Below are 18,307 nucleotides of genomic sequence, written 5' to 3'. Positions count from 1 at the left end.
GTTCAGCTTCTTCTAAAGCTTTTGCATAATTTAGTTGCTCAGAATAGCTATTCCTACAGCATCACTCTTCACATCTCTAAGATATATTGTGTGTCCATCATTTGAAAGAAACCCTTATTAGCCGGGCATGGTGGCGCATGCCTGTAGTCCCAGCTACTCGGGAGGCTGAGGCAGAAGGATTGCTTGAGCCCAGGAGTTTGAGGTTGCTGTGAGCTGGGCTGACGCCACGGCACTCTAGCCCGGGCAGCAGAGCGAGACTCTGTCTCAAAAAAAAAAATTAAAAAAAAAAAAAAATAGAAATTTGAAAGAAGCCCTTTAATTAATATACAGGTATCTAATATGCAGCTATTGATTCTAGCTCTTGCCTTTAGTAATTCCTTGGTACTAAAAATTGTTAATTATCATTTGTTTATGGTTGCTGCATTAGAAAAATAACATTAAAATGGAAACACAACTCTGGCAATTTCACAGCCAATTATTTCAAGGGATAATACTCTAAGCCACTAAATAATGTTTTTAAAAAATATTTGCACTTGATCTTATTTGCTCAAATCTAAAATCAATTTATTTTAATTCCATGAGCCAATCAAAGCAGATATCCAAGTAAAGCCTATGCAAACACCTTTTTTTCTTTGAAGACACTTTCTTCTTTTCGTCTAAAACCACCATAAAAGAGAATTGCCAATAGTTTTTATTATCAGAGAATTAATGATGCTTCATGTGTTTCCCAGCACTGGCCTTACTGGAGTACAGTACACCCACCTGGGTTTAAAACAAAGCAAAAAAACACCAATTAGGTAGCCAGAGCCAGATCATCACACTGAACCGAACAACTGGGGCACAACTGAACTAAAAGAACTAGCTTGTTTTTTTTTTTTTTTTTTTTTAGAGATAGGATCTTGCTCTGTCACCCAGGCTGGAGTGCAGTGCCATGATCACCACTCACTGTTACCTCGAACTCAAGTGATCCTCCCACCTCAGCCTCCTGAGTAGCTAGGACTATAGGTAGACACCACCATGCTTGGTTAGTTTTTAATTTTTTGTAGAGACAAGGTCTCGCTATGTTGCTCAGGGTGGTCTTGAACTCCTAACCTCAAGCGATACACCGGCCTCAGCCTCCTAAAGTGCTGGGATGACAGGTTTGAGCCACTACAGCTGGCTGAACTAGCTTGTTAAATCAAATTTGGACACTATGAAAATTCTGATGGGTCCCTATTTGTAAGGAGTCATTTACAAAAACATGTGGATATTTGATTTCATATTTCAACAGTCTGAAATAGCTTTTTAGGAGTTAGAATGTGAATATAAGCCATGGTTCTTGTGGGATAGGCCTTCAATGGGGTAACCTTTCTTTCTGTTCTTCTCCAATGGTCAGAAGCACCTCAATTCTAAACTAATCCTATAGACCATCTGTTTAGGAAAAAAGAACCAGTAGCAATCTGTATTACCAAGGAGTATGCTGTTTAAGTTTCTAGTTAATAAAGAAAAATGGCTGAAATGTTAAGTCCCCATAGTGAGCTGCTCACCAGATCCTCATTTGAAACTGTGATTTGTTTTTTTGAATCCTCCCTCTGGAATTATGACACCAATGTCTAAAGATCCAGAAACAGGGGAGACATGTGTGAACTAGGAAGGTAAAGATTGCAGAAAAAAAGCAAACAGGGATACCTGGTAAGACAGAAAATGGAAGAATGGTATAGTGGAGAAGTATCACTTAATATCAGGTATGACTTTGGGCAAAATATTTTTGTGCCCATCTTTTTCATCTATAATTCCACAAGTGATACTGTTAAATAGATTAGAGATAGTGTAAATAAAAGTTTCTGACACACAATAAAAGCTCAGTAATGAGCTCAGTGAATAGCAATAGCAATTATTATTTTAATTTCTGTATCCATCTTAATCTCTCAGTTTCAGCAGAATATCTGTTTAGTAAAATGCATTCATATTAACTCTGGCAAATCATTATAAATTGCAGATCCATTGTCTAGAATTTTTTTTTCTTGAGATAGAGTCTTGCTCTGTTGCCCGGGCTATAGTACAGTAGTATCATAGCTCACTGCAACCAAAAACTCCTGGGTTCAAGCAATCCTCCTGCCTCAGTCTCCCGAGTAGCTAGGACTACAAGCGTGTGCCATCACGCCTGGCTAATTTTTCTATTTTCTGTAGAGACAGGGTCTTGCTCTTGCTCAAGCTAATCTCAAACTCCTGGCTCAAGTGATCCTCCTGCCTTGGCCTCCCGGAGTGCTAGAATTACAGGCGTGAGCCATCACGCCTGGCCTAGAAATTCTTAAGTAAACATGTACACATACTAACACAATGTAAGCAGTTACAAAGAGATGAATCAAAGATAATTTTAAGTTTGAAAAGAACACATTAAAAATTACACTGTCACTATGATTATAACTATTAATATGAATAAAGATAAGGAACACAAGGGAACGCAGAAAATAAAAATTATGTTGGCTGGGTGCAGTGGAACCAAAAGGTCCACTTAAAGAAGGGTTAAGTAAAGGGGCGGGGAGCGGTGGCTCACGCCTTTAATCCTAGCACTTTGGGAGGCCAAGCCAGAGGACAGCTTGAGGCCAGGAGTTCAAGACCAGCCTGAGCAAGAGAGAGACCCTGTCTCTGCAAAAAAAAAAAAAAAAGAAAAGAAAAGAAAAAAGAAAAATTACATGTTAAGGTGGTATAATTATATGACTTTTATTTCTATTTTTTAAAAAAACTGTTATAATTATGGGTAATAGAGTAAAAATTAGAGGGAGTAATGAAATCTTTAAAAAAGAAGAAAACAAAATTCAGACCCCTCTATCAAATGCTTATTCTACCTCAGTTTCTGACTTCATCCCTCACTACTTTCAACTATTGCTTTGTAGCACCAGCTAAGCTGTGTATGGTCCCTCCATGCCCCTTCTATGCCTTTGTTTCTGTTTCCTAAACGTGGTGTTCTACCCCTATCCCTTCTGCCAGAGTAAATTCCATGCTTTTCCCCACAGCTTGAGAATGACTCATTTCCTCCAAGAAATCTTTTCTAATTAACCCCAGACCACAATGACCTTGCCCTTAATCTTAATATCTTTCCCACTATTGAGATCTGACCTGAAGAATATCAGAATCATGAGGCACTCCAAGTTGTGACTTAAGAATAATGATTTAGGACCTTCTGAATTATAAAATCAAAAGAACATTAAATATTCAGATGGAATATATTTTCTTGTAGTTTTATTTTATTGAACTTAAAAATACTTTCATAGGATCAATCAAAATGCTGGTCCTCTTCATTCTAACCCTGTTCCATAATGACTATGTTCCACAGTACCTAAATTCTCCTATGTTGGGGTTTCTCTGTAACCTTGCTATATATATATAGCCTTTAAGCTGAGGAGGAAATAATACAAATGCTCCTTGACTTAGGATGTGGTTACATCCCAATAAACCAACAGTAAACCAAAAATATCAGAAGTTCAAAATGCATTTAAACACACCTAACCTATTGAACATCATAACTTAGAACTTAGCCTACCTTAAACGTGCTCAGAACACTTACATCAGCCTACACTTGGGCAAAAAAAAAAATCATCTAACACAAAACCTATTTTATAATAAAATGTTGGATATCTCATGTAATGTAATTTATTGAATACTATACTGAAATTGAAAAACAGAATGGCTGTATGAGTACTCAAAGTAGGATTTCTACTGAATGTGTATCATTTTTGCACCATCATGAAGTCAAAAAATCATTAAGTTAAACCATTGTAAGTCAGGGATTGTCTGTATATGTGACATGTACCAATAGTGTCCAGCACTCCCAAGCTTTAGTGAGAGAAGTGAGCACTGGTGAGATATGGGATGAAGAGCATAGGTTACTGTGTCAGAATATACAGATTCAAATATTAGGTCAACAATTTAAGATATCACGTTAGATAAACTGCTTAACCTAAGGCACAAATCCTTTTTCAGTAAAACATAATTAAAAATACCTACTTTGTGGGAAAGAAATCAGGATAAATAAATCAGATAATATAACTGAACATGTTCAGTAAATTACATTCTTCATATGTTATTATAGATTAAGCATCCCTAATCCCAAAAGCCAAAATATTCTAAAATCTGAAGATTTTTGAGAGCCAAGATGACACTAAAAGGAAATGCTCACAGGAACATTTCAGATTAGGGATGCTCAACTGGTTTCTACCAATATTCCAAAATCCAAAAAAACCTGAAATACTTCTGGTCCCAAGTATTTCAGCCAAGGGATACTCGACCGGTAATTATTTTCTTTTCTTTTCTTTTTTTTTTTTTTGAGACAGAGTCTCACTCTGTTGTCCAGGCTAGAGTGCCATGGAATCAGCCTAGCTCATAGCAACCTCAAACTCCTGGGCTCAAGTCATCCTCTTGCCTCAGCCTCCTGAGTAGCTGGGACTACAGGCATGCGCCACCATACTCAGCTAATTTTTACTATTTTTAGTAGAGACAGAGTCTCACTCTTGCTCAGGCTGGTCTTGAACTCCTAAGCTCAAGTGATCCTCCCACCTCAGCCTCCCAGAGTGTTAGGATTACAGGTGTGAGCCACCCTACCCGGTCAACCTGTAGTTATTTTCACAGATGATTAAAGAGTTAAATTTTAAATCAAAGACCATCAAGGACCATGGAGTCAAGTACTAGTAGAAATAAGGTATCAATACACTAAACATTCAAAAACTGAAGAATAATTTAGAACTACAGTGCTATGTACATTTTTGATAATACTATATTAGCACATTCCTTTACTTCTACGCTTTTTAGATATTTTTGGAGATACTTTGGTTTATAAAATGACTCCTAAGATTTCAGCATCTCTATAAGGCCTTTAAATTTAAGGACGTAAAGTTTTTGGTAAGACTATTGATAGCTTATTTTAACATTGGTAAAGAAGCTCAAACAAAAGGATATAACTTTTCTAAGATCAATGAGAAATTGGGAAAAATTTCTAAATTTTAACCACAGACTTACATGACCTTATGTGTTGTATAATCTCAAATTTCTTGACAGTCTATTACCCATTTCTCCTTTTAATAAATACTTTTTGACTGTCATAAAATTGAAACCTTCCTATTTATTTAAGAGAAGCTGAGTATGTAGCCTGTCAGCATTTTTCATCTACACATTATATGAAAATGTTCCAAAGGAGTTTATATACTCCAGCTTCATGTTCCATTCCATATTCTGCCTCCTTAATAGCTTAAACTTAAGTCAACTAACAGCTCCAACAATGTAAAGCAGAGAAGTATTATTAATTAACAAGAAAAGTAAACTTGGGTCTAGAGATGATTACTAAATCATCAATAAGAACAAATTTTAAGTTTTATATATTGGAAAGCTTCTGATTTTACCTTCCTATACGTGTGTCAGTTTTTATTTGGCATCAAAGTGAAAGGAGTTATCCACATAATTTCCCTAGTGCCCTGTCAGGGGTAATGTAATCTTACTGCTGCAAATCTGTTAGAACCCTTTGCTTTTCTTTTATACTATAACCAACACAAAAATGGCTTCCTAAGTGACATTAACTCCAAGCTCTGTTTGGGTGCCAAATGGAGTTAGCTCACCTGCCAATTATGTCTTGAAGTAGCAACTACAAAGAACATTGAAATAAGGTAGTTTATAAACCCAATCAGCCAGAGAGAAGGGCTTTATACCAGCAGGAAAGGGCAAGTAATCTCTTTCCTCAAGTTAAATTGACCTGGTTGTTACGCCTGCTAATCAATCCTAAATACACAGTTCCCAGGCAGGAAACCATTTCATTTGTCATTTATTGAAGGAGGCTCCTCCTGGCTGGGTTCCAAGTCAGCAGGAACTCACAAATCTCTCTCCCGGAACTGTGTTTCCTGGTTCAGGCTTGTTCTGAATGGAATCAGATCCTGTGGCTAAGTAATCAGTAAGCTAAAAATCAAGGAGACCAGAGGCTTATCAAGGCAAAGTTGTGACAGCCTACACTTAGCTCTTCATTTTCCAAATGAGCCACCAATATCCAATATGACAAGAATCTACGTAGTACAAAGGGCAAGGTTCTTCCTCCCAGAGGTTCAGAAAAAGGAGAAATCAGTTACCTAGAAAAATTTTCAGGAAAAGTTAGAGCTTAATTTAAGGGGAGTTTTGAAGAATTGGTTGGATTTAGGTAAATAGAGAGGTACAGGAGAGTACATCAGGCTGGGAAAGTGGCATTAACTAGGATATGGAAGAGGAAATGTGAATGTTAAGTTGTGAGACAATGAGTAATCTGGCAGGAACAAAAATGTATGTTAAGAAAAACAGAACACATGGCATTAAGTTCCCAGCTATAAAACCTCGAAGGTGAACTCAGGGGTCAAGACCAGACATGGGTAGACTACTAGATGAATTTTCTATGCTGAAAGTACTTTTTGGTTATGATGATTTAACTTTTTGGAGGTGTTAATTAATCCATCTTCATTAATTCACTCCTTCAATTCCAGAGACCAGGAGGACTGTGGGGATCCACACCCTCCCTGTCTCTGGTTTGTTGTGGCACAAAGTGACAGACTAAGTTTGTGAATAGAGACATAGTTGGGTATGACCTAAGGGAACAGTCCACAGACAGGCAGCAAGAAAACAATAGATGGTTGTGAGGAAGAGTGGTGTAGAGTTTCTCTATTCATGAATACTTTCTCCCATATTTCAGATCTAGGCAGTTATTACAAATAAGTAGAGTGAACAGTTCTAAGTCCCAAAACATCAACCTAACTCCTTATCTTCCAATCATTTTGATTAATTTGTTCCTTAAGTCTTTTCCAGTTTCGAAAAAAATCCCTTATAAAATGCAAACACCCCCAGAAATGAGCTACGGCTTAAATTTCAGTTGGGGTAACACCTTAATATTTAATAGTTAAAACAGCTTCAGTGTTCTAGGAAACATTAGAATATTGCTATGGGTTGAATGTGTTCCCCACAGTTCATGTGTTGGAAACTTAATCCCCAATGCAATAGTGTTGAAAGATAGGATCTTTAAGAGGTGATTAGTCATGACTCTCATGAATGGATTAATGTTGTCATCATGAGAGCAGGTTCATTATAAAAGTGAGTTCGGCCCTCTCTGGTTGTCTCTCACTTGCCCTCTCTTGCCCCTCTGCCTTCTGCCATGGGATGGCACATCAAGAAGGCCCTCACCAGATGTGGGCCCCTTGACCTTGGACTTCCCAGTCTCCAGAACTGTAAGAAATAAATCTCTGTTCATTACAAATTACCCAGACTCAGGTATTCTGTTATAGCAATGCAAAATGGACTAAGACAAATACATTCTTCCTCCCAAAAGATTCTATCATCAAATATATTTGATAAACACAGTATAGCTTCCTCTAATAATTCACAAGGCATATTAGCATTGAAAAGGCACTGAGAAGTAAAATTAAAAAAAGTATTTTCACATCTCTTTAACCACCAAACCCAGTTTCCCCCAAAGAATACATACTAATATATTTTAAGAAATGAGTATTCCACAGAGCACAGTTTGAAAACATAAAATTAAAAACAAATCAATAATTAAAAATAGGGCACAGAAAAGCCCATTGGGATGGGGTGCATTAAGAAGGATGGAAGAACCCAGGAAAGCAAAGACAGATCTTTTCCACTTTATAATTTTGTTCAAAAACATCATCTCATTTGTTATAGGCTTCTGGTGACAGACCCTAGAGTAAGAGGGTATGATCTACTCTGTAATTATTTGTCCCTTTCTCAACAATATTAACCTCAGGCCCATTTCTAGAACATTGTGAGTTCTCTGTATTGCTCATTCCCACACTGTGACTAAAAGTAGAATGAAGCAGAAAGCTAATTACACTATAGAATTAAGTCTCTCCCATTATGTAGAGTAGTTAGGAGTTGGGAATGAAAGAACTTGGTGAATGGCTGACCATCTTTAATAAATGATCATTTTTATGCTACTGATATCAAATGCAACTTAACTTACCAGCTCTGCAATTCAGCAAAAGCTTGTTTCATTTTCTTAATGGAAGCATCCATCTCTTCTTTAACTACAACTCGATACCGCGCAAGAGACACTGTGCAGCGCTGGAGGTCTTTTACAGATTTTTCAATATTGGAACCTTAGGGAAAAAAACCCAAAGATTAATCAAGAAAAGGTACATAGGTGACTTGAAAGTTGGATATGAACATCTAAGGCAAATGTCACGTGGACTAAGGATGTTTTCTAAATGACCACTCTCTCCAACCAAAAAACTGATGTTTTCATAGATTTTTGAAAAAATAAGTATCCTGGTCAAGAATTGGATTTATCCTCCTATCTTAAACAACTAACCACATGCACATACTGACAAAATATACAAAACAATGGTCAGCCAATGGACAGCAGGGAGTACTTTTCCCCTGAGAAAACAGAAACAAATGAAGTGAGTTCCATGATTGCCCCAACTTACTGCCTCAAGAGAGCTTCCCGGCTGCAGTGCAGGGAGGAGAAATCCTTAACTGAGCCTGGTAGTCTCTCTGATTTGAGGGGGCAGAGTTGAGAATTCAGGGAGGCCATGGTGGCTAGAATTCTCAGGGGAGAGTACTAGTGAGGAGAGAGCTACACAGAGATCTACAGAGGATTCTGAGTATTGATCAGTGCACAAGTGTGAAGAAACTACTCCAAGACAGGAAAAAGAACAGGTGGAAAGCAGCAAGCGGAACAATCACCAGAGCTTACCCAGGCCAGGAATAGTTTGTGTTCACACCAGCCAGAGTGAGAAAACCTCACAATACATGTGGTACCAGGCAGAATACTTGGAAAGATACTGCCTCAGTAATGAGGCAAAATTACCAGACTAAAGGCTGCTCTAGTCCCATCTAACAATGCTTAAAAGCAAGCCTCAAACTTTCCACATAACCAAGTCCCAGAAAAAAATCACAAGGATATTTAAAGAAATTCAAAAATATTGAGCAATCAACAAAGTAAAATTCACATCTTGCATCCAATAAAAAATTATCAGGCATACAAAGAAGCAGAAAAATATAACTTATAATGAAGAGAAAAATCAATCAACAGAAACAGATGAAGTGACACAGATGATAGAATTAAGAAGGTAAGGTCATCAAACAGCTATTATGATTAGATATCACAGGTTCAAGAACGTAGAGGAAAGCACATAAGCATGTTAAAGAAAGACATGAAAGATATTTTAAAAGACCCCAATTGAACTTCTAGAGATGTAAAAAGCAATGTCTGAGACGAAAAATACACTGGATGGAATTAAACGCAGACTAGAAACAGTTTAAAAATGGATTAATACATTTGAACACAGCAATTGTTGAAACTACCCAAAATGAAACTACCCAGAGAGAAAAAAGACTTCAAAAAGAGGCTGGACATCATGGCTCATGCCTGTAATCCCAGTACTTTGGGAGGCTGAGGCAGGAGGATCGCTTGAGGCCAGGAGTTCAAGACCAGCCTGGGCAACATAGCGAGACCTCATCTCTACAAAAAATAGAAAATAGAATATAATTTACCATGTGGACATGGCAAAATTAAAAAGTTCTCTCTCTATAGTGCAGTTTGAAGCTTTGTATGTGAGGAAGCCAGCTTTGTAGAAAAAGATGAAATGTACTTACCTACCCAAGACATTTTAACCAGTTTCTAAGAATTTTATTAATCTTTCTATATTTACTAATGCCAAAGTTATATATACAACTGACTGTCAGAATGATGGATCTAAAAAGTTTAAAACAGTGCCAAGATACACAGTTTCATTTTTTTATTTAAATTCTTCCTCATCTCAACTTGATTTCTTTTAGAACCTACCTAAAAGCTTTCAAGCCTTGTGCCTATATACCTTCTTTTATTTCTGCTTGACCAGATAGTCTCAGACTTGCTGTTCTTCAGCAAGCTGAGGGCTACCAGAAAAATGAAAGAGAACCTCACTGATTAAAATTTAGTTCATATGGAATAAATAATTCCATAAAGAGCTACCGATTACAAATGTCCTTTACATTTCTGTGTTTCATTTGTTCAATGGAATGGACCACTACGCTTAGATGTATGAAACTCAGAGGGGCTACTATCTCTGTTTGTTTAATTATTGGCAGTTTTATTTAAATGATTATTATAGTATAAAAAAAAAAAGGCAAAGCAAAGACCTATCACCAGTCAATGCTAAGTACTTACTTAAGAGGAAATGATCTTATCTAAAGCTAGAGTCTGCCAGACATCAGTAAAAGCATGAAGTTGTGAAGAGGAGTGAAAATATGTCTTTAAAATGTCATCTCAGAGATGGAAGAGCTTTTTACTTGTTGAGTCAACCAGGAGATAAAAATGAAGGAAATAGCACAAAAACGTTGCAGTAAAGCAAATAAAAGAAACAAGTTAATATTAGCAGATAAGTCATCCTGGCAGTAGAATTTGACTTTAATTCACAGAAAGGGTCCCTGTCATTGTAAGAAGACTGTACAGCATTTAAACTACTATCAGGCTTCAGCAGAATACACAGAGGTAGGGGAAGGGCTGGGTAGTCACTGCCTGGAAAACATAAAAGTATTACTAGATGCCCTTTTGAAACCTTTCCTATGAGAACAAAGAGATAATTTGCCCTCTTTAGCCAAAACCACAGATTTTTCGTTCTCTGTCACAGGTGGGTCTCTCACTTACCTAACTTTTTATTGGTGGAGGAGAAAGGAACATCTTCCATCCCCAGATTTGAAAACTGAGGTGCTGCAGTAGGCCTTGAGAGAGATTTGGCAGCATTCCTGGATTGTTGAGAATTCTGAATAGAACGCATAGTCCAAGACTTGGACCCAAAATCAGAGACACCATTCTCCAGCATGGATCCTGTCCAAGAAAGAGGACAGTATTTTAGAGCACAATTTAGGGGTAAATCAATCAAGCAATCTTAAGTACACAAAGAAAACATGTAAAAATGTTTTAGGCAAAAACATGCCTCTTAAAAGGTTGTGAACAAAATCAACTCACAAAATAAAACAAAGATCAAAATCAGCCGGTTGTGGCTATCAGTAGCTTCTGGCTTAGACCCAAGTGGCATGTGAATGAAGAAGAGGAGTCTGTGGTTAACACATCTTTTGATAGGGAGTTCATTCCCTACAGTTTAGTGGCTTCCCTGTACCTTGGTAGCTGCTTTGTAGCTCTGACTCAAGGAAATAGAGTCAGCATCACAACCTTCTGCTAGTTTCCATAAATTATATTGAGAAAAAAGAAGAATTTAAAAAGCTTTAGGGAATAGAAAGGACAAAGAGTTAGGAAATGAGAAGAAAGCTAGCTCAGAAAAAAAAGGGAAGCCACTGACTATGATTGGTTTGTCTGAGGTCAATATAGGTACAGTGTTTCTCAGTCTTTGCGTGTGCGTGTGTGTGTGTGTGTGTGTGTGTGTGAACTAACCAATAAAAGAACATCTAAAAAGCACAGCATAATTCTTACACTGACATTACATTTATAAAGCCAGAAGCAGCAGGGCAAGGGGAATTAGATTAACAAATAAGTTTGTTTTTTTTTTTGAGACAAAGTCTCACTCTGTTGCCCGGGCTAGAGTGCCATGGTGTCAGCCCAGCTCACAACAACCTGAATTTGCTGGGCTCAAGCCATACTCCTGCCTCAGCCTTCCAAGTAGCTGGGACTACAGGCACACACCACCATGCCTGGCTAAGTTTTTCTATTTTTAGTAGAGACAGCCTCTTGCTCAGGCTGGTTTCAAACTTTTGACCTCAAGTGATCCTCCCACTTCGGCCTCCCAGAGTGCTAGGATTACAGGCGTGAGCCACCGTGCCCAGCCATAAGTAATTTTTAAAAAGAGATATTCCCAGCATCTTCCCAGCCCTCAACAAAATGGTTAACAAACAAAGAAATATATAAAATATGTGAATTTATAACTAACACTAATCTTAACTCTTTACCAGAAAGAAAATACGAGACCATAAAAACCAATAGTCTAGTTCTTGTGAAAACTGGGATTATAGTTATCATCATATATTCTTCATTGTGCTGGGTATTAGATTAATAATAGCAACATCATCATCTCATCATCATTTTTCTTAATATTATTTATTTATTCATTTATTTTTGAGACAGGGTCTCTGTCTGTTACCCAGGCTGGAGTGCAGTGGCACGATCATAGCTCACTGTTACCTCAAACTCCTGGCCTCAAGTTATCCTCCCATCTTTGCCTCCCAATGTGCTGGGATTACAAGCATGAGCCACTACACTTGGCCTACAATTTTTAAAAAAAAAAACTTAAAAGTCACCTTTTGTAGTTTCTTAAGGTATTCCTCTACTATTAAGTTAGAAGATTTCCACAAGACTGATCTAGACTAGGGTTAAAATATGAGAAAATGGAAGAATTATATTTTTCTAGGCCTTTGATAATAAATGTGGCTCTTTCACCCAAAAGGTAACAAAAACTAAAAAGTAAAAGATCAACTAGATTTAATTTATTGATCACATTCTCAACCAGGAGGCTCCTGTCTTTTTCAACTGAATGCACCTTTTCAAAAATCTGTTAATAAACTCACCTGTTCTATCTAGCATGTCTGATGTGGCAGACTCAGGATCCTCCAGGTCTCTGGCATCTATTGAAAGTGTCTCCAAACCTTCACTGAGTGAGTCCACAGACTCATTATCATTGATGGCACCATTGACATGGTAACCATTAACACCACCTTTCTCTGAGGAAGGCACAGACTGTTCCTCTTGAATGGAAACTGACTTGCTGGAATCTGGGATACTGTTACTTGCTTCTGCTGCAGGTTTTGGTTTGCTCTTCTTCTTTTTGTTCTAAGGGTATTAAAGATTTGAAAAAAAGGAAAGAAAAAGAAGACTCCCCCACCTCCAAAATCCAGATAGGTAACTCTAGCTACCCAAAGGTAACCCATGTTACCAATTTCTCATATGTTCTTCCATTTAACGCATTTTTGTATATGTTGAACTATTTGCCTAAAATAAAATTTTACTATATAAAATCCTATACTTTGAATAAACTCAAACACATAAATATAAAACATTTCTTCATGGCAAAACCTACCTTAAGCAAAATCAAAAGATAAATTACAAAATATGAAAAAATACGTGCAACTTATATTCAAACAAAGAGCTAAACATATACAGAGTTCTAACAAAAAATAAAACAATCCATAGAAAACAATGTTAGAAGCTATAAACATATAAAATGAAGTGCAATCTCAGTCTAATAAGAGATATAAATTATCATTTTTTATTTATTAGACTAGCAAAGGTCAAAAAGTATAACATTGTAGGGTTGACAGGGTTGAGAGTATAGAGAAACAGGCATTCTCGTATATTACTTGTGGGAGTGTAAAGTGATACTCTCTATGGCAATCTAGCAATACTTATCAAAATTACACATGCATGTACCCTTCGCCCAGCAATTCTACTTCTAGAAATCTATTCTAGGCAAGACTAACACATGTGCAAAATTACATGCGCGCGCGCATGCGCGCATACACACACAGACAGACAGACAGACACATACACACACACACAGAGGCTATTTATTACAGTATTGTTATTAAAATCAAAGGATTAGAAACAACCCAAATGTTGATCAATAGGGGACTGGTTAAATAAGTTATGGTACATCTAAACAATAGGATAACTATACATAAAAAACAATAAGAAAGCTCTTTATATATTAAGACTTGGAATAAGCTCCAAGATATGCTGCATGGAAAAAAAGCAGGCAACGAGAACATACATTCTTATTTGCTTATATGTGTATAAAATATCTTAGAAGATATATAAGAAACTGATAATACACTGTTTGCCTTGTGTGTGGGGAACCAAATGGCTGGGGCAAAGGGATGGGGTAAAGATGTTTTAGTGTATTAACTCTTGTATCTTTGAATTTTGAGCCCTGGGAATGTATTATCTACGTAAACAATAAAATTAAACAAAAAAGTACTTTATCTTTTGTTTTGTGAACCCACAGCTCCACTGGCAATTCTTAATTCTATTGCTAAGGCTAGAATGATACAACTCAATCAATTTTCCCCAAGTCCTTTCTGTGGCCCTCTCCTGCAAGAGCACTACTGAATTCTAGATATGATTTTCTCCTCCACACAGCTCTCAACTTTCTTTCTCTTAAATACTTTCTCCCATGTAAACTGGCTAAGTTTTCATATTATTGTCCCATGTATGTAATAACTATGCCAGTAACTGCCCATAGTCACATCCTATTGGACTAATCCCAAAAGTTAACTGGACTGAATGAGGACATTTGGGAGTACCAAAATAAAGCCATTTTTCTTTCTCCATATTTTAAGAAATGTGCATATCTCTAACACACATACTTTTCCAGCTTCATGCATACCTTATATCATTAATAACTTATAATCCTGGGCCAATAAATTAAGAAACTGTTGTTTTCCAGAACACTCACAGCTATCTATGTAGGTTGAAAGCAGTGGAAAGAAGTTAAACAAACATTCAAAGCTGCAGGCATGGAGAGCTTCAGGAGAATCTGTAGTAGTATAATACTAGGTACCCCTTGGAAAAAATTCTGAAAGGTCACTGAGGCCAAGCCTGGTTTGGTCAAGACCTGAAAGAACTCCTAATAAAGTGGTATAAGAGTTATCAAGGCCGGGCGCGGTGGCTCACGCCTGTAATCCTAGCACTCTGGGAGGCCGAGGTGGGCGGATCGTTTGAGCTCAGGAGTTCGAGACCAGCCTGAGCAAGAGCGAGACCCCACCTCTACCAAAAATAGAAAGAAATTATATGGACAGCTAAAAATATATATAGAAAAAATTAGCCGGGCATGGTGGCGCATGCCTGTAGTCCCAGCTACTCGGGAGGCTGAGACAAGAGGATCGCTTGAGCTCAGGAGTTTGAGGTTGCTGTGAGCTAGGCTGACGCCACGGCACTCACTCTAGCCTGGGCAACAGAGTGAGACTCTGTCTCAAAAAAAAAAAAAAAAAGAGTTATCAAGAAAACATTTCAGAACTCCAGCACTAAGCTAATACAGAAAAAGAATACCCCAAACAGATTTCATAGAGATACTTGATTAAATCCATACATCAAGCATTTCCTTAAGAGCGTACATTTAAGGTAGAGAGCTGTGGGAAGAATTTTGAGACAAACTTTTCCTTTGGGAAAAGCATTTGGTTTTAAGTGGATAAGGAAAACAAAATGAGAACTAATATTAGGTACTTGTATTTATTAGTATTATTTTCCTGTTTTAGAGATAAGAAACTAAGGCACACAAAGGTTAAACGATACTCCCAAGTCACAAAGGCAGTATACAGTGGAACAGGATAGAAATCCAGTTCTGACTGAATCCACAGCCCAAGTGCCTTCTACCTCCTCAAACTGGAATATCAGAGCCCTTTGCAAGGCACCTAATAGAGAAGCAAAGGCCCTCTTTAGGCTTTATGTCAAAGCTAATTAATATCAGGGACTACAGTCCAGTTGTCTGACCTAAAAATCTGAACTGTTTTATTATAACTTATCTAATATGAATACGGTTGAAAACCACTCAATTAGATCACTTTCTCTGGAGGAGCTCTACTTTCTTTGATTTGTTCTCTTTTTCACTTCTGTCCAATAGCCCCTCAGCAAATGCACCATGGCATGGCAAAGTCATTCTTTTTCCTGCCTTAAATCACATGGAGGGGACTGTGTGGCACTCAGTGAGACACAGCTGCAGTTCCATGTCAAAGATGATGTGTTTTTAACCCAGGTAAACTGAAGATGTGTACGTAAACCTTTGCTTTCAAATATTTTTGCAGAGCCTAAATTTTTTAAAATAATATAAACATCAATATCGTGCTTTTAAGTTTAATTCATTTTTACCTTTTTCTTGCCTGTTACCGTCCATTCTTTGAGTACTTCACTGGCACTACCTGTAAGAGAAAATCAATCATAGATTTTCTCTCCTACCACACACAAGCAGGAATTAGTGTTCCCCCATTTTGTAATTGCTGGAGAATTTCCAAAGCTCCTAATGAGGAAAGTTAAGGATCAAGTAAGTGTCTGAAGTAATGTAATGGGATAATCATTTCTGCTTCCCTTTTGGAATATCTGCCTATTTACATACCTCTTCTCCATGTAATTTCCTCAGTAAGTTCTTCCAGGAAGAAGAAGCTAACATACTCTGGCCTTTCTGAAGATTCTTTTATCTATACATCTTAGACCAAATACAAAGATGACTGGTTTTAGCCAAAATGGGCCATCACCTCCCCTCCAGGTTACATATCACATTGGCTACATTGTTTTGGAGACAGCTGCACAATTATCTTAGACCCAAAGATTAACAATATAAAGAAAATATAATGAAGACAATGAAAAACCTTACAGTATGTGTACCTATTTATCCTATACTGGCAAATTCAGGAAAATGTAAACAGGGAGACCCAATCTGATGTTGCTATTCAATGACATAATAGCTTATGGTAAAGTTTTCCTCAAATGAGTTATGTGGAAAGAAGCTTGTAAAACATTCTTCAACTCTACAGAACTATTAAGCCCTCCATTCTTCTATATGTTAGATAAGGAAATTCAAACCCACACATTTGAGTCACTTGCCAGAGCCAAACTAGTGAATGATACTAGAGTCCAGAAGAGAATGCTGAGTCCTTGAATTTGTCCTCTGTTGCTGGGCCACTGAATCACTACTTTGATATTAAGAACCTCTTAAATTCTTATTCAACCCAAATCCAATCAAGTTCCTTATACCACTGGCCATACGATTTCTTTCTAAATACCCTTAGAGAACATTTTGAGTAAAATGATGGTGTTTCTCTGCTTGTCTCTTATTCCATATATCATATAGCTTATGAGTGAATTGCTTATAGTATTGAAAGAGGTTATCTTATGTTTTTAAAATGTCATGGTATGGTATGTTATGGGGTCTGCTATATTATCTATGAAGAATTGGATGGTTGAATGTTATAAAAGTCTGAAGCAAATTCCATTTGAACAAATACAAACTTAAAAAAAAACTGAGCTAGGATTACCTTCCATGAATGCTTGTACTGTTTTGTCCACACAATTATCAAAGTGCTGCAAAACCAAGATGATTTCATTGTTGCTTTTATTGGGAACTATTGCACGCACTGCATTTATCTGGAAAAGATGACAGGGTCATTTAATTCTAACATCTGTAGGTCACTAGGCAGCTGAGGCCTATTACAGAGAATAACAGAAAGAGTGACATTTCATTTTTAACAATATTTACCACTCTTTAGTGTCAGCGAGAATACCTACAACCATCTCACTGGGAATGATTAATAGATGAGTGATAACAGCATATAAAAAATTAATTTCAAAAAGAAAAGCAGAACAATTCTAAAAATAGAATGTATGTACTAGATTTTATATCAAGAAAGGGTAGTTTAATTTAGTTATTCAGGTACTAATTTAGCATCAACATTCACTCATTTTTAGCATACTATAAGAAAGGTGGAAAGTTTATGAACCACCAATATTAACAACTTAGATTTTTGTGTATCATTTTCCAAAATATTTTTGCTTTATATCATTTAATTGTATACAAACTTTATAAAGATAATTTATACAAATAATTTAAATTATTATAAACCTTTCAGGTATACAAAAAATAATGGACACCCACTACGTGACACCCTGTTTACTAAAACAAAACAAAATGAGTGAAGCCCCATGAATGCCTAGTAAATCCCATTTCCCTTCTCTCCCTACCCTGAATTTGGTACTATTTCAATACATGCTTTTGCATTTTTATGATGTCTGTATGTATCCATAGGTAATATACATTATTATTTTACATTACCTATAAATATTATTATATCATATTTATCTTCAATTTGCTTTTTTTAGGTAGCATTGTTTTTTTCCATGTTGATAACTACATCTCTTAGTCATTTATTTTAACTTCCACATAGTATTTCCATTGTATGATATACCAAATTTATTCATTCTATTGATGGACATTTACTTTGTTTCCAGTGTTTGGCTATTAGGAACAATGCTGTAATCAACATTCTTATGCTGCTAAATCCTTAGTGGCTAAAACAATGTTTAGAACATTGTAAACAATAAAAAAAATTGAGTCTTCTGTGAACAGTGAGAGAATGTGTCTGTTATATATAACTACTAGTATAATTCCTGGATAGTAGGGCATCTGCAACTTCATTAGATAATGCCAAATTGCTCTCTAAATTAGATATTCCAATAATGACGCTATTGCACTCTAGCCAGCTGATAGAGCGAGACCTGGTCTCAAAAACAAAACAAAACAAAAAAACCCCTTAGCATTGATGCCTAAAAAATGGACTTTGGGCAAAACTTACAGATTCCATGATAAAGGTAAGATTCTGATAATTC

The 18,307-nt window shown here is 36.7% G+C and overlaps 1 protein-coding gene across 1 annotated transcript in view; it reads right to left on the bottom strand.

The window, feature by feature from the left end:
• Positions 1-18,307, bottom strand: part of SPATS2 (spermatogenesis associated serine rich 2) — a 105,148-nt gene that overhangs the window by 13,531 nt on the left and 73,310 nt on the right. Inside the window, exons 4-8 of the mRNA XM_069490145.1 lie at positions 16,960-17,068; positions 15,797-15,846; positions 12,505-12,766; positions 10,634-10,813; positions 7,964-8,099 (exon numbers count right to left, since the gene is read on the bottom strand). Of these exons, the coding sequence (XP_069346246.1) occupies positions 7,964-8,099; positions 10,634-10,813; positions 12,505-12,766; positions 15,797-15,846; positions 16,960-17,068 (737 nt within the window). The remainder of the gene's footprint in view (positions 1-7,963; positions 8,100-10,633; positions 10,814-12,504; positions 12,767-15,796; positions 15,847-16,959; positions 17,069-18,307) is intronic.

Source organism: Eulemur rufifrons, chromosome 16, assembly GCF_041146395.1.
Source record: "Eulemur rufifrons isolate Redbay chromosome 16, OSU_ERuf_1, whole genome shotgun sequence".
In the NCBI taxonomy this organism is placed as follows: Eukaryota; Metazoa; Chordata; class Mammalia; order Primates; family Lemuridae; genus Eulemur; species Eulemur rufifrons.
Note: the sequence above shows the minus strand (reverse complement) of the source record. Positions and strands in the feature narration are given on the sequence as shown.